This window comes from Chaetodon trifascialis, chromosome 5 (assembly GCF_039877785.1).
Source record: "Chaetodon trifascialis isolate fChaTrf1 chromosome 5, fChaTrf1.hap1, whole genome shotgun sequence".
Classification (NCBI taxonomy): Eukaryota; Metazoa; Chordata; class Actinopteri; order Chaetodontiformes; family Chaetodontidae; genus Chaetodon; species Chaetodon trifascialis.
This window is the reverse complement of record NC_092060.1, coordinates 19,413,830-19,432,299: the sequence shown is the minus strand read 5'-3', so window position 1 is coordinate 19,432,299 and position 18,470 is coordinate 19,413,830. Positions and strand designations below refer to the sequence as shown.

Here is an 18,470-nt window from a genome sequence, read left to right as displayed (position 1 = left end):
GTTATGAATATGTTTAAGGAAATGCATTTACAAGTCTAAACTCTAACATGGCCTCAGCAATATTTCTAAGCTTTCAGAAGTATTAAAACTACAAATGATTGTATGCGTCCAGCTTACCTTGCCTTACCTGTGTCTTCCCCTTTAGGTCTGTGTGATAGAAAGCTCTGCGCCTTTCACCGAGCTACACCCCTGTCTCATTCTCCCTGCCGCTGCAATATTTTGCATGCAGTGACGTTATTAAGTTTCCGAAGCTTCAGAGCCACAGGCCACGGGGACATCCAGGAATGACAGGTGTGAGCGTGTTAGACAGCAGGCTGGAAATAGAGTAAGGTGTCCTCCCACCAAATATGAGCGTGTGCTTTGTTGGTGAAGTGTTTTAGGGTGGTGTTTTGTGACTACACAAAAGATTAAACAAATAGACTGATAAACAATTTTTAATAGCTTTTATTGCGACATTTAAACGGAGTGTGTTCTTCAGCCAAGTAATACACATAGTGGTTTAAAACTCAATCAATAAGATATTTTTGTGTAGTTAAAAGAGATGGACAGGTTTCCTTGTGCACTTTAATCAGAATTCTACATTTTGCTCCAGTAGCAAACGGGTTAGCATTTTAATGTGACTACTCCAAAATCTTAACATTTCATAGCTGAAACAGGAAAACGGGAAAACAGGTGGCACATAAATAAATAGGTTATTCTGAAATATATATTAATGCAAATAATTACAGTTCCAATATATGATCTAACCATGAAAATGTGAAATGATTAAGTACATTTTTAAAACTCAGATTAAAGGCAGATGTGAAATAAAAAATGGATATGAAATACAAGCAGAATTAAAGGAATGTATTTCTGGAATGAAATGAAACATTGTGAAAAGAAACAGGTTGAAATAACAATTCATGGTGATGATTATTTCATTATTCCACAGCTCCATTACATATTTTGATTGTGTTAATTCATATGGTGATTTATTTCATAATGTCCTGTGTATTCAAGGAATGAAAGTAATAAAAATGACAATGAGAGATTTGTATGAAATGGTAAAGTTTGGGATGAGTTAATCCCATAAATCACTGGGTTCTAACATTAAAGCTGAAACACCCATGTGAGATAGCTCAAACAGGGCAACTCAGGTCATCAACGAGTCTATTTGTCAGTGGTGTGTGGGGTTCATTTTCAGCCACATAGTATCTCTCTTCAATCTTCATCCCCACATCTTGCTCTACTCTGTCTCCCTCTCCTTTGTTAATGGCCTCAGGCTGCCTCTGTTTCATTTATTTCACTCTGACCTTGTATCTGTCTGTTATGCACCTCTATGCCATCGCCAATGTGCAAGTGGGGCTGCTCCTGGCTTAGATTTGTTGGGGTTATCTGGAGGGGACCCAGCAGCTCTGCAGCACCTGTCAGGGAATTTACCCTTGTAGTCAGTACCAAGTGGCTGATGCAAATAACTTGAATAACATTGAAATTCTGCCTGCCTGTGTTTTCGTACCTGCAGCATCATCTTTTTCCTCCTCTTGCTGGTTGTTGTATATGTTATTCTCCCTATCTGACAGCAGTCCATCTGTTGTGTGCTGTAAACAAGGAAAACAAGCCCACGGAGCTTGTTGAGTCAGAGCTATACAACACCTCGGAGGAATCTGGTAGTAACTCACTCTGTGCAGCCCTGCAGCTAAAGACGGATTCAGTACTGTGTGCAGTAATGGGCCTCTCGTCTCACCTGCTCTGGACCCCATTCCACTCTCAACAGCAGCCGCATGGAGCTGAGGACGAAGAGGAGGCTGAGGAAGATGAAGTTGCTGGACACCCCCACAAGGGCAGATAGGAGAGGGAAGTTGAACAACAAGTATCTGACAAAGAGAGAAAAAAACAGTCTTTACAGTAATTCTGATGTGATGAGTTGTTAGAAAAGGCTACTTTATTGTCCCATTTTTCTAATTTTGACTCCTGCTTTTACACCAGTAGGTGCTTGTTAATAATTTCCTTCAGCGGCCCACAGAGAAAACATCTTAACGTGTTGTATTTACTCTGCTGTGGGCTCCATGTGTGGCTGGAGACATACAAACCTCACTTTGTGCTTAAGGTTTTACTTTTCTTGTCTGTTATTATTAAAGTTTCATGTTGTAGGCATGTGCACCATGCCACCGACTCTTACCTTATGCCAGTGAAATGAGCATGAATGTAGAGGTGAGATGAGTAGATCTGCACCCTGTTGGACAAGATCTCAATGACAGCAGTGGTCGAGGGGGAGTACTGTCCATGGAGGGAAAGAAAGCCATAGGTAGACTTCAACAAAAGCTTTCTATTCAAGCACACTCACACATGCTAACACATTCACGAAGCAGTGCAGGACTCACAGGGTCGTCGGTGTAGTCTGAGAAGAGCTCCACCTCCAGCACCTGCTTCTGCTCAGCAACCCCACTCAGAAAGGCCGGGAGGAACAGCAGCGTTCCCAGGTACCTCAGCAGGTCTGAATGGTATCGCAGCATGGTCTGACCAGGGCAGGACAACACAGTCACATATAGAGCAGGGGCAACAACACAGCACACAGTCCCCGGCAGATGAATGATCTGCTCTTCCTTACAAATGATGGATAGCCCAACCACGGAAGATGTTTTCAGTGATGAATATTTAGGAAAGGTGTTGTCATGAATGCAAAGGTTTCACCTTCTGTATAACTGATTGAGTTGTGTGCTCAGTTTATTGAATGCCAACAAAAGCTGATCTCAGTGGACTCTCTTTTTAATGAGTTCATCACTTCACTGAACAAAAAATACAACCCTCTGCATAACGTCATTACGTGAAATAAAAAATAGTTCTGCAAAGCTCAGCTTTTGTTTAGGCTGAATTTGGCATGTTCTGTGTTGATTCAGTTTGATGGTAAGGTTTGAAGCTGTGGCAGTGGATTTGACTGGAAAGTGTTTCAAATAAGGTATTTTTGTGGTGAATTAGTAAATATCAAGGTGCAAGAATACACAAGAAAGCCAACACACGAACACCACAAAATACAGGCTTAAAAAGTACCATATCAACACCTCTCTGACACGGTGTCAGGCTTCAGAAGTATTAAAGGACTGTTGCACACGTTTGCATTACAATGTATTTTTTATGGTCACCCACAAAAAAAAACATTGTAATGTTCAATGAAGTAACTGAATTCAGTGATGGCATCCTTTACACTTCTAAACTGAAAGAGCTTTACTCCCACCGTGTGTTTGTTTCAGTCATTAGCTCACACGTGCACGTCTCAGTCACCTGAGATCACCTTCTGTTGCAGTGGCGCTCTGCAGCAAGCGTAAGCAGCCCTAATCTGGCCCTGACCAGGCTGTGTGATTAAAAGGTTATTGTGTGTCAGAGCTGTACTCACAAAGCGAGAGCTGGAGGCGGACAGCAGTTGTCTTGCCTGAGAGACACACAGCAATGCAAGAGTGAGTCAATTCAGTTTGCAGGAACTAGAAGCGTTATTTGATTGTATGTACACATGTGGCAACACAGAAGCTGAACGAATCTTAGTGCAACTTACTGTGCGAGCAGAGGAGGCAACCGGACCTCCATCCTGGGAGAAACAGGCTACCTTGATCATGAACATCCCCAGCTCCTGATTGACCAGAGAATCGGGCATTTCTAGCTGCAGAGTGATCTTATAGGCTTGGCCGAATGTCAGCACCTGAATAGGCATTTTAGAAAGATTACAGTTCTTCTATGAATAGATGAATGTTTAATACACAGACAGAGATTCATACACACACATTCATACGTACATGTTTCTTGTTCCTCATCAATGAGACGTTGGCCATTGGATAAGAACACAAAAAAGAGGTAGGAGAGTCACAGTCTGTCCTGCAGACCAAAATGTGAGTGACTGAGTAAAAGCAAAAAAGAGGGAATCCAACACACAATAACAAACGTCTGTGTTTATCTGACGAGGCTCACAGGACTTCACATACACACCTGTAGTAATAGTGCACATCTGTGGAAAAGGCCGCCTTGGGCATGTAGGAGTAGTAGAAGCTCCCGTACAAAAAGGTGGCGATCCAGAGGAGCAGGAAGACAACGGACAACACAACAAGGCTCTGTATGATTCTCTGACGAATGTGTAACATCGCCTTGATGACACCATGCTGGAGCCTCAGCAGGGCCCGACCAATGAGAATTGACGATTCTGCATCATCTCCTGGGCGCAAATAGCTTTCTTGATCCATGATACCAGTAACAGCTGCAAAACTGGAAAAAAAAAAACAAGGTAAATGCAACTGAATGTCATCCAAAAAGTGATCTGGGTCTCAAGCACTGTCTGTTTAACATTTTAGAAAATTCAGTACGGTTGATGATATTCTGATCTTATGAAACATAAGACACAAGTACCACGTTGATTGTGCTGAGAGCTGTGAAACCACCAAGTCCAATCTGAGTCACAAGCAGAGGCCTTTCATATCAGATGACTCCAAACTGTGTCAACTGGCACTCTGTATTACATGTAGAGAAGAAGCAACGAAGAAATTAAGAAATGGGATTCAGTTTGTTTCAACACAATTTGTATTGTGTGAAAATGTTGGTGGATTAATGATATTTATCATTATTCCTCAGTGGACATTATTTGTAAATTTAAGCTATTAGTTTCTCATTTCATGTAACTTCTATATTTACTGATGAATGAAAAGGAAGGGAGGTGCAACTTGCTCAACACACGAAGACTGATTTCCAGATCAGCAAGAGTTATACCGGTAATAATAGTGAGGGGATACTAAAGCATTTTTAACTCAACATCCAGATCAGCATTTCAAGAAGGCAGTCCAATTAAAATGTCCTTGCGGTATACAACAGCAGCATGCCTGCAACAGTACTCTGTCTTGCTCTAAAAATACTCACCTCTGGCCAACTATGAGCTGTTAGGAAATCACTTCTCCTTTCCCCGAAGTCTGTTGGTCCACAGCTTGACACAGTCTTGATGAAATGCTGTGAAGAGAAAACAACAATAACTTGTCCTTAGCTCCTAAAAAGCTGCCATTGGACAGGTTTTAGCCCATCCCATATGAAGAGAGACGCTGCTGCCAACTGGAACAGAGTTCTTAGTGCTGAACATGATACTGACAACAGACTAAGGCTTTATTTGGTTTTGGCACTTGTTAAAAACTGATTGATTAGATGAAGTTGGATGATAATTTCACCTCAAGGGCAGCCTATATTTAGAGTATTATACATACTTTTATCTATTCTGCCTAGTCATTGTTGCATGTTTAATTTTCTTGCTTTTGTGTCCATTGCTTTTCTCCATTGTTGCTAAATGTGCTACGAATGTGTTTTGGAAATTAAAAACATAGACAGTTTCTTCAATAACAGGAGGAAAGTACAGAAATTTCTGTGACTTTGAATAGAATATTTAGAGATGGTAAATGGATACATGAAAGTGCAGATACTTTGAGAAACTTTGCCAGATATACTTCATATACAAAGCAAGAAATCATGCAAAACAGGCATATTCATTGAAAAAAAAAAAAAAAAAAGTCCAAAACGAGATATGTAAAGAATCATCAAGTAGGCCTGTGAATTAAACACACCTCAGTACTGATGGCACTTTAAAACGAAAGATAGTGGCTCAGTATCGGAAGGTAAAAAACAACGAGTTAACAAAAGTTCTAAGAAAAGCAGAAAAAAAGGGGAGGAAAATAATCTCTCACCAGGAGGGGGAGGCATGCTCTGGCGGCAGAGAAAAAACCCGCCAAAATATCTTTCAGCGTAGAAGAAGAAGCTTTCGTCCAATCATACGCAGCGACAGGCGCAAACCGGAAAAGGTCGAATTTTACATTTCATTTCACATAGACGTTTGGAAAACTACTGAAAGGTAATGCTGGAAGTTATATTTCTTAAATCGACATTTAAGCAATTTAAAAACACATTTAGTGACGTTAAAGAAAATCTGAGAATCTGACAATCTCTAAAAAGGGAGGCATGCTGCTTATTTTGGAGAAAGTCAGTCTTGTTTATCAGAGCTCCCAAACTTCAGCATGATGACAAGCAGTTATTCAACAATACACAGCTTCTGATACTAATATTCATCCCCAAAAAACGTCGTTAGAGAAGCCCTCAGAAAATATTTTTCATTATAAATATTAACAAATTGCCTGTGCTGTAATTACAGTTAGTAAATCAAAGGTACCTAACCTATAGTGACAACTGCAGTTAAAAATTATCGTTTCTAGATGGAAAAAAATATATATATATATATAAATAAATTATTTTGGAGCCAACAGGTACTTCAGAGACAAGCTTTTCTTTGTCTCTCATCACAACTAAGACTGTGTTTGTTCAAGGTGTGATTTGTTGTCAGTCACGTGTTTTGTCCTGTTCTGTCTTCTGGTTGCAGGATGTCCTGTAACACAAGTGTTACTCATGTTCAGCTGTCCTCTGTGGGTCAGGCACAGCAAGCCCCAGTCCACCTGATGCCCTGTGAGATTGAACACGATGGGCCGGCCCAGGTCTCACAATACTTAAGTGCTACCACAAAAGATGGCAAACAAGGTGCCCTCAATGTGTTTGATATCTGTTACTGTGTTTTTAAGCCTCTCCTCTGGCACTCATTGCTCCTGAACCAGTTCGCAGTTCACAGAAAACAGATAAAACACAGAAGAAATAGTTTTTTCGCTCATGATTACCTGTTCTTTAGTTCAGCTCAGGATGCGCATCTGTTCCACTGTGATCCTCATGATAAGGGAACAGATAAGTTACTTGTCTTTACAATCAATCAATTATAACGGCATCATCATGCCAAATGTATGATCTACAGCTTTTGTAAAATACTTAAGCATGATATGATTTGATGATTGATTTTAACATCTATCTAACAATTTACAACTTCAGTTAATACCACATTTAAAAAGGCATATGTTAAGTTTTATCCCACAGTCATTTTTAGTGAGGGCCAAAACCGCCTCCAACAACAATCCTTGGTGTGTTTTTTCCATCTCAGAGAAGACGGTGTCCTTCAGAGGGCGTGGTTTGAAGGGGCAGGAGCTCAGCTGTCCACAGGGCTACACTGGCTTGGTGCTGAAAGAGATCAACAAGCCCGGCTCTGACCAAGAGGTAAACATGTCAGGTCACAGAAACGCTGACCAGCAGTGGCATCCCGTCAAGCATAAGGCAAAGCACTGACTGCAAGGGGCATAACATCAGACATGCAGTTGTGTGGGTGAGGATGTCCTTGCTGTGTGTACATGATGCTAAGCTGTGTTGTGTGTATGTGTGTCCAGGACAGGACAGTGAAGCTGTCCTCTGTATTTGACAAGCTGACCTACTGGAACCTGGAAACACATCCAAACTCAGACGACACGATTGTGATGGCGATGGATTGGCCTGAGCTGGCTGAGGCGGTGAGCATCTTTCATTTATTTACTTTTTGCAGGCTGATTTGAGTTAAAGACAAGACTACGTGTAACCCAGTAAGTGAGTAAGTTTTTCAGTTTAATTACTATGAATAAATCTATTTGAAATAAAAGGGCACAGAGGCAGACAGATTTCTAAGATGGAAGCTGATATTTTGTCTCTTCACAGATCCATGGTTCAGTAGAAGACTGAGGACAAACAGAAGGACCTGCAGAGGCGGGAGGTTGGTGTCACCTCAGCGTGTTAAGAAAAAACTGTACAGTTTGCTGATTTGTGGCTACAGTCATTGAAAAGATGTCAGAAATACTAACCAGTCATGTGTTACTGCGGCAGAGCAAGAAGTAACAGACACAATGTTTATATTTTTGTGAGATGTTCTTTTGTAGTAAAATAAAGAAAAATAAAATATCGACTGACCGACCTGTGCATTATGTCATATCACCCAAAGACAGCAATAATTACACATTATTTCTACTGAACAGTGTTTATTCACAAGGTGACATTTACATTTTGCACGCTGGCTACCATGAAACTCTCTAAATGATCTCAACTATCCCTGATGACTATCCAGTGTAAAACTCTCGGGTGTGTAAGGTAATACCAACACTAGTCGATTTTCATTCTACAGAAACTATCAAACATGGTGCAGGACAACAAATTCCAAAAGTGTCAGTCACTCAGGCACATTTAACATTTCAGTTCAAACATTTAAAGAGAAGGCAGAGTTACTGCATGTGTCAACGTGTGCTCATACTGAATATTCTGTCATACTACAAGAGAAAGGTAAGGTCATATGGTCAGGAAGCAGTGCAAACACATTAACGTATTCACTCCTGCCTCACTTCCACTGCTGTCCTACCAGGGAATGTAGGCTGGAGGGTGAACGATTAACACCCGTTTTCCTTTGCTAACAATTTTTAATTAACCTGATGGAAAATGCCAGGTGATGTCTTTGTAATACGTGGCAAAAATCACTAGTTAGGACAAGATGGCCACAGTGCAAAGAGAATCTGACTGAGTTTACAGTAGGCTACTGTATATAATAAAATGGTTTGTCAGGTAAAAACTGCCTGAGCAGAAAATTGTGGGGCATGTCATGGTATTGTAATGCACTGTCTTGTTGTTTCTTAAGGAGAGGAGAAATGAAGCACCTTTCTTTGTCATTTGGAGAATTCAGAATCAGAATCAGAATTCCTGTATTGATCCCCAAGGGGAAATTGATTTTATTTACCTCAGCTTCCCGCATGTGAGACGGAAGTAACACCCACAATCCTACAGCGATGAAGCTGTATTCAATCAGTTTGTATAGCTGCCACTCTGATATTTCAGGGTCAGTTGCCTCATTTAGTCCTAATCAAAGACTTCCGTCTGAAAAAGGAGATGAAGGAAATAAACAGGGCAAAGGCCATTTGGCACCACTGACTTCCTACTTCATCAGACATATACTGTGTACATCTGTTCTGATGTAAGGAAAGGCTTATGTTACAAGTTATAAAATGACAATAACTGATTCTACTTTCAACATTTGAGCAGGTATTTGCTTCTAAGTCAACAGTTCTGATGTTTTCATCCCATAAATAAACACTAGACACAACGCTACTACATTTACATCAGTCAAACTTTGCTGGCACAGTCACACACTGAGAAGGCAGCCGTACACATTAAGTCTGATGTAACGGATGAAACGAACACAGCAGCTTTCCCTTATTTGTGTTTTAAGTTCATAAAACAAACACTAGCTGTAGGATGTCACACAAGTCTTGAATCATTTCACAATAATGAAGTTTAGGATCGTTTTTATACCCATACAGACGTATGAAGAATGGTAAAAAACTGGAATTTTTTCCATCCATCCATCCATCCATCCGGACATAAAAGAACACACAGCTTGTTAGTTTGATGAATGAGGGCTGATATCACTGCCTGGTGCTGGTGTTTACTCTGTGTGTGTGTGTGAGTTGTATTTCTGTGGGATCAAATGTCCTCAGTAGAACAGAAAACCACAGTGTCTGCAGGGTGTTTGCAAATACAGAAATATTAAGACAATATTTGTCTAAATCGAGCAGGATGGTTTGAGTTGAGAGGTGGAACATCTCGCAGCAACTGCACCAGTATTTTTAAATGCCCTTGCTGGGCTAATGTGCCACTTTAGGAAATTGTGATTGGCATTAAATTAATTGATTAATCCAGAAAATAGTTGCCGCCTTGCTTAATTTAGGTTTAAAGGCAGAATTCAAGTTAGGGTATTAAGGAAAAGTTTATGTATGTATGTATGCATGTATGAGAATAGAAATACAACAGTGGGTCTGTTTGTGTGTTAGCTAAGAGAAGGAGGTGGTGGAGGTGGCGGCGGCAGGGAGAGATCCACGTCTGCCTTGCTGCGTTTGGCCGGCAGCGTGTGGTCATGAGCTTTGCGAATGTGTCGGTAAAGGTCGCCTGATTGTGTGTAGCTCCGGTAGCAGTAGCGACACTCATACGGACGTTCACGTGTGTGCACGATGGCGTGGCGCCTTAGTGTGTATGTACATGAGAAAGTCTTCCCACAGACTCCACAAGTGGGGACGTCCTCCACAAAGTTCCCCATAGAGTCCTGGAAGTCCTGGAAGTAGGCAGGAGGGTCTGAATGATGCTGAGCTGTGGACGGAGGAATGAGGGAGGCGGCGAAGGACGAAGTGTCCTGGGAGGAAGGGCCGGCGCCGGAGGAGGAGGAGGAAGGAGAGAGGGGGAAGGAGTAGTCATTTGAATGAGAGGTCATTTGTGAGAGGCCCTGCGGGTGGGAGACAAACTGCGGGCTGTTCAGCTCCTCTTCTTGGATGTCATCTTCAAAGTCGTCGTCTACTTCCATCACTGGCTGTCTCTCCCCGCCGTCCACTTTCTCCTCCTCCAGCTCGTCATCAGATATAACTATGGCCTCCACTTTGACTTTCACGCTCGCTCCATCATCACTGTCGTCTGTCCTCACTCTGCCTGTAAGACGGTGAGATCTTTCATTTCTAGAAGCGTGTGAAGCTCCAGTGTCCCCCTCAGGAGCCTCAAGGGTTTGGGTCTGAGCACAGTGTAAGTCCAAGCTTTGGCGTTGGAGTGTCACAGCACTCTGGATTCGAATCTGGGCAAGCGAACCCTCTGGAGCCGAGTGCATTGGGTTTGTTTCTGGGTGTGAGGTTAGCGCTGATGCTTGGATTAACATGACCATTTGCTGTCCTCCGCCTGACGTACCTCTGTGGTCAGTGTCTGATGGCTTCCTGACAGAGTCATCACATGGCAGTCGGGGTATGTCCTGATGGGTGCTGGGCAAGGAGCTGGACTCTGACTGGGAAAAAGCAACCACTGACCGACCACTAGCCTGGCTCACTGGCACCAGGGAGGAAGAAGACGAGGAGGGCTGCTGGTTGCTGCTGTGGCCGGTGAGCAGAAGAAAGAAAGGAAGATTTACTGTAAACCTTTTTGTAACAACAAATTGTAAGAATGTGTATCGGTACGGATGAACAACCTGCTTGAGTAGAATGCACTTTAAAGTCAAACTACATTTTTCATGTGTTAAAATCCTTTCAACACACGAGAAGAGTCGAGTTTAAGAAACCAATCTTGGAAACTTCTGACTCAGTAATTACTTTCTCATGTGAATTTAGGAAAACTTACCTTGATTCACACTTAAAATGATATCATGACAAGGCTGCAATTACAGATAAGAAATAAAGGCTAACAAAGTGTAGAAAAAAAAACAGATTCAGAAGACAGAATTTATGACAACATGGGAGTTGTATGGCTAATGACAAGTCTTTTCTTACCTTTTAATTTCATTGTGCATCCATCTACACCAAAACAAATTCCTTCAACATTTACTTGTTGAATGGAGTTTCTGATTGTGATTCTAATGTCCTATTCAACTTCTGCTTTGAGCTCAAAGCAAGTTTTAAATCAAAAGACAGTGGCCACCAATAATATTTAGAGTACACTGATGTTTTTGGAGTGCCCTCCCCCCAAGTTAAAAGTTACTGCAGACCCCTACCTGTATGTCTCAGTGGTGCTGCAAGGGCTGCAGAGGGCTGAACCCTCTCCCTGACCTCCAGTCCTCAACCTGGTGTAGCCTTCCAAGGCAGGGGCAGACAGGCCCACAATGAGGCCCTGCACCAGTTCTCCACCCGGGGGTTGAGGAGGGGCATCCATGCCTGGCTGTGTGGTGTCAGCGAGGTCAGGGCTCAGAGGAGTCTGGACTCGTGCCTCTGATGACCCTCCACCAATCCTCCGCTCAGACTTCACAGACTCCATCTGACTCCTCTCTGCTGTTATGGATACTGATGAGAGCGGCGCTGCTGTGGCGACAAGATTCAAGTGATCTCCCGCCATGGCTCCCACAGGCTCAGCTCCACCATCACCCCCACCCTCCCCGCCTGTCTCTATTGCCTTCCTTGCACCAGTGCTCTCTTCAGAGCGAGTGCTGTCCGCCTCGGCCAGCGGCCCTCGTCTCTGCAGGCGTCTCTTGCATACTCTCACCACCTCATTCATGTGCAGAAAGCTTGCAGCCGCCAAAATGTCCTCCACTGGTGGAGACTCGTCCAACTGCAGCACGCCATCGTAGACAAAGTCCAAGAGCAAGCCAAAGGCAGCAGATGTGACAATGTCGCTGTCGAGTGTGACAGAGCTGCTGGTGCCGTTTCCACCACTGAACCCTGGAGAGTCTGAGTAGAACATGTGGAAGAAAGGCGAGCAGGAGGCCAAAACAGCCCTATGAGCCAGGAAACGGGATGAGCCCACCAGGACGGTGCAGTCACAGAGGAAGCCCCGCTGGCGCTGGGAGCGCAGAGCTGACAGCAGCTGCTGGGAATGCTGGGGGAACTCCATCACCTGAGCAGCACAGGGAGAGATGGCAGGGACACAAAGAGACGATGTTGATGTCACTGAAATCACTGCGTGTGCTACTGGCATGGCTGCAATCATGATTTTCAAATGACTGTTGATAAATACTCAAATGGACCATCATAACGTCATTCTGGAAAGATGTAAGTTAGCTCATATAAACTAACATTCAGATCAACTAAATTATGCCCAACAACAAAAACGTGCTTACAAGACAGACTATCATTTTCCATGTACATCCATGTGCATAAATGTGACATTACACATACAAATTACACGAAAACATTAAGAGAATATATTGTGACTAATTTTCCAAGCTTGGCAAATAAAACTTGACTCAATCGGTGCAACCTTGCAAAGGTGTAACGCAGCTCACAATAAATTAAGTGCGACACCAAGCAACACCACGTCCATCCGGGTTCTCCCATCCAAGTTTTTGGGAAGCTCCTTGCAAGATAAACGCTTCATGTTAACAATTTGTTCTTTAAAAGCAGAATACCGATGAAAAGACGGCCTGTTTCTTTCTTAACCCTGTAAAACCCAAATATAGAAAAGCACCAAAAAAAATTTTCAACCATTAAGATGTTGTTGTAGGAGGCCTTTGAGGCTGAAAATTAGGTGTCTTTTTAAAAAAATATATATTTTTGTAAGTTTTTACAGAAATGTTGTGATATTGCAACATCGGGCTCAATGGTGAGCAGAGTCTCACCATTGAAACAACAATACAGAACTAAGGATTCATTTGCAGGGGTTTGCTTTTGTCCCAGAACCAGAAAAATCAGTATTGGGACTGATAAAATCCTATTTCAATATGAAGTGTTTACACATTGCACTGAGGTAACCTATTCACACATTTAACTGGTCACACAATAGTGTATGGCTGACAAATTTTAAACTATGATTATCATACTAATAGGTATGCAGGTAGCCTCCAACAACTACTTACATTCCTGAACATCAACACCTGTTCCAGAACAATGGAAAAAAAGCCTTCCCCCAAGCATCCCCACAACTGCTTTGACTATGAATTGATAGGAACATTTTCTTATCAAGGGCTGCACGGTGGTAGTGCACGTGCCTCACAGCAACAAGGTTGCCGGTTCGATTCCCGGGTCGGGCCTTTCTGTGTGAAGTTTGCACGTTCTTCCTGTGCATGTGTGGGTTCTCTCTGGGTACTCCGGCTTCCTCCCACAGAGCAAAAACATGCTCATTAGGTTAACTAAAATTGTCCCTAGGTGTGAGTGTGTGTGTGAATGGATGTTTGTTTGTGCCCTGCGACCGGTCCAGGGTGTACCCCGCCTCTCACCCGCTGACGGCTGGGATAGGCTCCAGCACCCCCTGCAACCCCGAAAGGGATACGCTGTATAGAAAATGGATGGATGGATTTTCTTATCAATAGCCAAGACAAAGGGCAGATTTCTTTGATAACAGGAAAATACTGAGTGTTGAAAGTGGTTAGAAATCATTATAAGTAAATGAAAGTAAATGAAATGAAGTTCCTCTCAAAACAGGGTTGTTTTGACTACCACATTCACTCAACGCTGTAATATTGCAACAATTACAAAACAAGCTCTAAATAAAATGTAAGGCACATTTTCCACAATTACTACATATGGAAATGTTCTAGACACTGTAATAAACACACACAAATAAAATATTTAAAGCATTTTACTTACTTCAATCAGATAAATCCAATCCAGTAAATTGAGGGGATTATGCTTTCTCGAAAATCTGGAGGTTGTGTGACTTCTTGACCTGAGGGCAGGCCTTATATACAAATGTATGACCCAATAGCATTCTGAGACTGAACAATAGGACCAAATGAAATGTTAATGTGGTTGAACAAAAAAAAAAAGTCTTTTTTGGGGATAACAAAAATTGTTGTAATTCTGCGACACTGAACAACACTTGGAACACTGTTGTAACATTCATGTTGAGTGCTGAGAGTCGTCCGTTACCGTGTCTTACGTTACGTTTCCATGGTGACAAGCTCGATTTCAGTCCGCGGGCAGTGCGGTCCAGGAGCTGAATCTTAATATGAGACGCGGTGAAGACGAAGGCGGCCAATGATGGCATGCAGGTGAGACAGAAACATGGCGAGCAGCACCTCGTGTATCAGAGGACCACAAATGACCTAAATGACCAAGTTATGCGACAAGATAAACAAGCAGCTCGAGCTCAACAGTGCTAACATTAGTTAGCCAAGTTAGCTCAGCCTCTGTGCAGTTCAAGCACCGCGGGCTCCAGTGACGGCAATGCTTTGTACATGAGTCGTAAGTTACCGTGAAATAACCCACAGCATTTAAAATTCAAGATACCTCGTATTTTTCGTGGATATGATCAGTCAGTTCTTACCTGCAGCTGCTGCCTGAGTGGTGTTTTCTTCCACGACAAAAAAAAAATGCAGCTTTTCCTCTGTGGTGCCAGCGGACCGCAGCACCGCCCGCCGCCACAGTGCCACCTATGAGCGGAGCACGAGAGCAGACAGGAAGTGAAAGCGTGCACCCGTGTTGACGGTGGGTTATTGACCACAAGTGTGCAGTCTTTTGTAACGTCTCGCTGAACTGAAACCAGTACAGCTGATCAGTTGATGGCACAGTGTAGTGATAGACGAGGAAGAGGAGGCAGAGGGGGGAGAAGAAGGAGAGGGAATCGTGGTGGAGAGGTGAGAGATTACAGCCCTATAAATTGGGATTATTGCCCCATCTCATGACGCCGAACACCCCTGTATTGACTGTCAAGGCATCTGTATGAATTGCCTTGTATGGTAACTTCAAGATCCTATATTTAAACCAGAGCTGAGCTGTAACTATAGCTCTCTCTCTCTCTCTCTCTCTCTCTCTCTCTCTCTCTCTCTCTCTCTCTCTCTCTCTCTCTCTCTCTCTCTCTCTGTGTATGTGTGTGTGTGTGTGTTATGAGTAATGAGTAATGCGTTTTCCTCTACCAGGACAGGGATGTCCGTCTGTCTAAATCCATGTCTTATGCTCTTCGGCATGGAGCTAATCAGATGGGTCTTCAGCTGGGTACAGGTGAGCGGTCTGGTCTGAGAAACACAAGTGCTCCTTCACTGTCACTAAAAATCAGAGTTTAAAGCATTTCAACAGATCATTACCTATGATCACGTCAGATTTGGGGCTATTTTTCACTGTCAGTCTGGTTCAAACAGACATACTGGAAGGCTGCACACTGGCAGTGGTGGAAAACAACTAAGTACATTTACTCAAGTGCTGTACTTAAGTACATTTTTGAGGTACTTTACTTGAGTCTCTCCATTTTCTGTTTCTTTATATTTCTCCACTGCTTTTCCGATGCAAATATTTCACTTAATGCATTTATGTGATGACTTTACGTACTTTACAGATTCAGATTGATAATACAAAATATCAATTACAGTGTGATGTATTATTTTTCCAGGTTATTCCAGGTGTATTTTTATAGGTTAAGACTGTATTATTCCCTTGGGGGAAATTCACAAACTACCTAGCAGTATAAAAAGCATTAAAAATAATCTCACCTTTGCCAGCTGCAACAGTGGAGTCATGTAAGCATTAATCAATAATAATATAATCCAATATTATAATATATGATTCTGAAATGGGCCATTAGGCATAATGACTGCTTTTACTGAATGCTATTTTTGCTTAAATAAAAGATCTGAGCACTTCTTCTGCAACTGTATACCTCACTAAACTAACTATATTGAAGTTATATATTAGGCTGCTTCATTTATAATAACTCATGTTTGCCCACTCAACAGGTGTTTGACAAATACATTTTGAACACATCTGCACTGAACATGTGATCTTGCTGTAAGTTACCATGGTGACTGTTAGTTTGAGGTCTTCCTTTCTGCGTCATTCATACCGACATTTGTGTTCAGTGTTTCACAAAATGCATGCAGACTGTAATGAATTCCAAGGCAGCATGCAGGGCAAAGAGTCCATGAGAGAAAATCCACTGTGGAGATGTGACCATAACCGTAACAGCTCTTATCACCATAGATGGCTTCCTGTTTGTGGAGGAACTCCTGGCTCACCCGCAGTTCCACTCATACTCAATGGAAGACATCGAAAGAGTCGTGGCCACAAATGACAAACAGCGCTTTAAGCTTCGCCCCCACCCAGTGGACGGCCGCCTGCAGGTTCGAGCCAGTCAGGGCCATTCAGTGCAGGTAAATCTCTGAGGAGCTCTTCCTGGAAAGAGATATGTGGCACTGAGAGGGGGATACTTAATTTTGTCCACAAACCAGCATGCCAGAGTGTATTATCCCCCTGAGTAGATGCTATAGTCAATGTATGTAAAATCTACACCTGCTTTTAAATTGAAACATTTTCCTCTCTTGTGGACCAGCTACAATGATAAATCTCCATGTGAATTAGATAAATGAAAAGTGATGTCTTAGTGTGCTGTCACACCTAACCTCTTTGGATCAGTTAAAACTAACTCAGGTTCATTTGCCCAGTTATTATACTTGTTCATGTTAACCTGTTGTGATTTGTTTGTAAGCTGTCAGTGTGAACAGGAAATGGACCAGGACTATAGTGCAGTAAAGCGTATTAAGGTTTTTCCCTCAGCCTTGGATTTCAATCCTGCCCTCAGTCACTCCACCCATCCTCCCCCCCATTGTAAATTTCACAAAATCCTCACAGCTAGTTAAGCAATGAAATTGTCATCCTACTCAGATTTTCCTTAACAGGCATTTTAGTTAGTCTCTGTGTATGACATTTCAGTCCGGTCCAAAACCTCCAGTGCACATCCAGTTTTAAATGTTGTGTTAATACTGTTTGATTCGCTGTGGCCAGGTAATGGATTTGGAGCTGAAACCGGTCCTGGCTGGTTCTCCAGACTGCCCTGCTGAGGCCGTTCATGGCTCCTACCTCCGCAACTGGAACTCCATCCTGCAGCAGGGCCTGAGCTGCATGAAGAGGACACACATCCACCTGGCACCAGGCCTGCCGGGGGAGGATGGTGTCATCAGCGGTAAGCTGTGTGTGTGTGCCTGACAGAGAGAAGCCAGCTGAAAATGTAGACAAATAGGTTCTACAGTGTGATTCATTGTCCCACCAGGCATGAGGAAAGATTGTGATCTCGCTGTGTATATTGATGTCCCCAAAGCTCTCGCTGGTAAGCTGAGCCACTAATCACTGCTACTCAATACGCTCAGTTCAGTCTGCATGTTTCGACTCTCTCTTACATGTGTTTTGTGTGTGTATCTGACTGTACAGACGGCATTGAGTTCTTCAGGTCAGAAAATGGAGTGCTGCTGACTGCAGGCGACGCAGAGGGAAAACTTCTCCCCAAATACTTCAGCCGAGCCTTGAGACTGAGACCTACAAGTAAGAAAAACGATCACATGGATTCATTCAATCTAGATTATTTTCTGTTGAAACTTGGATTGAAGACCAACACTTAATGTTCACTGAGGTGACTTTTGGCCTGTGTTACAGGGAGCATCCTGCCACTGCAGTAGCAGCAGAGGATTCGGTTCTGTCATTGGCCAATGCAGGACTCACCTGACTGTGTTAGCATCCTATGGTTGGTTGGTGCTCATTCTAGTTCCCCTGGTAACACTTGTTGTTTGGCATGAGCATCCTGTTGAGGCGAGTTTTGTCAGCAGTGTGAGAATCCATTCAGAAATCATCCTAAATGGGACTAAATAGGTACATTTTTCATTTTGGCATTACTGAAAGGATCGGGGTGCCTTTAGGGATGCATACTTTATTTTTATATGACAATTCAGCCATCTTATGTTGGCAAATGTCACTTTTCATTTATGAGTATGGAGGCTGTCTTTTCTCTATTGCATTTTTAGTGCTACATAAACAATAGCGCACATTGGCCACCAAGATAATAAAACATAACCCTGGTTACAAACACTGACTGCTGGCAGCAACCAGTCAGGCCTTTAAATGGAGAACATATTGTGTCTGTGGGTCATCACTTGACAAAGGGAAAGCAGAGGATGCAGATACTGTGGTTTTAGTTAACGGACGACTTCAACAGTTTCTCGTCAGATATGGACTCTCTCTCTCTCACGCACACTCGCACACACACACAGAGCATGTGAGGGGAGATAAATGGTGTGAAGCTTCCTGTGTAAGAAACAGTAATTGTCACCATATGTCAGAGCATAAGGAGTGAAGACGGCTGAGACTGGATAGTGAATTGTTGTATTTATTTTAATTAATGTCTGTTTATTCATACACTTAGGGAAAACAGTTCATATTAGC

The 18,470-nt window shown here is 42.7% G+C and overlaps 4 protein-coding genes across 5 annotated transcripts; 2 read left to right on the top strand and 2 right to left on the bottom strand.

Moving 5' to 3' along the window:
• Nucleotides 1-418: 418 nt before the first annotated feature.
• Nucleotides 419-4,961, bottom strand: LOC139331425 (seipin-like). The gene is made up of 10 exons (XM_070962889.1): nt 4,873-4,961; nt 3,955-4,227; nt 3,765-3,843; nt 3,527-3,670; nt 3,371-3,406; nt 2,361-2,495; nt 2,159-2,256; nt 1,724-1,853; nt 1,496-1,577; nt 419-1,403 (listed from the first exon to the last, which is right to left on the bottom strand). The coding sequence occupies exons 2-10, from the start codon at nt 4,203-4,205 to the stop codon at nt 1,258-1,260; spliced, it is 1,101 nt and encodes a 366-aa protein (XP_070818990.1). The 5' UTR covers nt 4,206-4,227; nt 4,873-4,961; the 3' UTR covers nt 419-1,257.
• Nucleotides 4,962-5,776: 815 nt separating this feature from the next.
• On the top strand, nt 5,777-7,800 carry rnaseh2c (ribonuclease H2, subunit C). Its single transcript, XM_070962265.1, has 5 exons — nt 5,777-5,845; nt 6,368-6,522; nt 6,971-7,083; nt 7,251-7,370; nt 7,552-7,800. Exons 2-5 carry the CDS (start codon nt 6,369-6,371, stop codon nt 7,573-7,575), a joined length of 411 nt encoding a protein of 136 aa, XP_070818366.1. The 5' UTR covers nt 5,777-5,845; nt 6,368; the 3' UTR covers nt 7,576-7,800.
• A 54-nt stretch (nt 7,801-7,854) lies between these two features.
• On the bottom strand, nt 7,855-14,672 carry zbtb3 (zinc finger and BTB domain containing 3). Of its 2 annotated transcripts, none has more exons than XM_070962262.1 (3): nt 14,596-14,672; nt 11,393-12,228; nt 7,855-10,778 (listed from the first exon to the last, which is right to left on the bottom strand). In XM_070962262.1, exons 2-3 carry the CDS (start codon nt 12,223-12,225, stop codon nt 9,701-9,703), a joined length of 1,911 nt encoding a protein of 636 aa, XP_070818363.1. In that variant the 5' UTR covers nt 12,226-12,228; nt 14,596-14,672; the 3' UTR covers nt 7,855-9,700. The 2 variants fall into 2 exon arrangements, with proteins under 2 accessions (XP_070818363.1, XP_070818364.1); XM_070962263.1 differs by lacking the exon at nt 14,596-14,672 and adding an exon at nt 14,199-14,347 and having other exon boundaries at nt 7,861-10,778.
• Nucleotides 14,673-14,708: 36 nt separating this feature from the next.
• Nucleotides 14,709-17,824, top strand: trpt1 (tRNA phosphotransferase 1). The gene is made up of 7 exons (XM_070962264.1): nt 14,709-14,905; nt 15,188-15,269; nt 16,242-16,411; nt 17,043-17,220; nt 17,308-17,364; nt 17,466-17,576; nt 17,688-17,824. Exons 1-7 carry the CDS (start codon nt 14,831-14,833, stop codon nt 17,708-17,710), a joined length of 696 nt encoding a protein of 231 aa, XP_070818365.1. The 5' UTR covers nt 14,709-14,830; the 3' UTR covers nt 17,711-17,824.
• Nucleotides 17,825-18,470: the final 646 nt, after the last annotated feature.

Coding starts and splice junctions, on each gene's coding strand:
- LOC139331425 (XM_070962889.1), bottom strand. CDS start 4,205: ATGGATCAAGAAAGCTATTTGCGCCCAGGAGATGATGCAGAATCGTCA. Junction 2,257..2,360: donor CAGACTACACCGACGACCCT/GTGAGTCCTGCA, acceptor CTCCATGGACAG/TACTCCCCCTCGACCACTGC. Junction 1,854..2,158: donor GCTCATTTCACTGGCATAAG/GTAAGAGTCGGT, acceptor TCTCTTTGTCAG/ATACTTGTTGTTCAACTTCC.
- rnaseh2c (XM_070962265.1), top strand. CDS start 6,369: ATGTCCTGTAACACAAGTGTTACTCATGTTCAGCTGTCCTCTGTGGGT. Junction 6,523..6,970: donor CACAAAAGATGGCAAACAAG/GTGCCCTCAATG, acceptor TTTCCATCTCAG/AGAAGACGGTGTCCTTCAGA. Junction 7,084..7,250: donor AGCCCGGCTCTGACCAAGAG/GTAAACATGTCA, acceptor ATGTGTGTCCAG/GACAGGACAGTGAAGCTGTC.
- zbtb3 (XM_070962262.1), bottom strand. CDS start 12,225: ATGGAGTTCCCCCAGCATTCCCAGCAGCTGCTGTCAGCTCTGCGCTCC. Junction 10,779..11,392: donor AGCACCACTGAGACATACAG/GTAGGGGTCTGC, acceptor CACCGGCCACAG/CAGCAACCAGCAGCCCTCCT.
- trpt1 (XM_070962264.1), top strand. CDS start 14,831: ATGGCACAGTGTAGTGATAGACGAGGAAGAGGAGGCAGAGGGGGGAGA. Junction 15,270..16,241: donor GGGTCTTCAGCTGGGTACAG/GTGAGCGGTCTG, acceptor TTATCACCATAG/ATGGCTTCCTGTTTGTGGAG. Junction 16,412..17,042: donor GTCAGGGCCATTCAGTGCAG/GTAAATCTCTGA, acceptor CGCTGTGGCCAG/GTAATGGATTTGGAGCTGAA.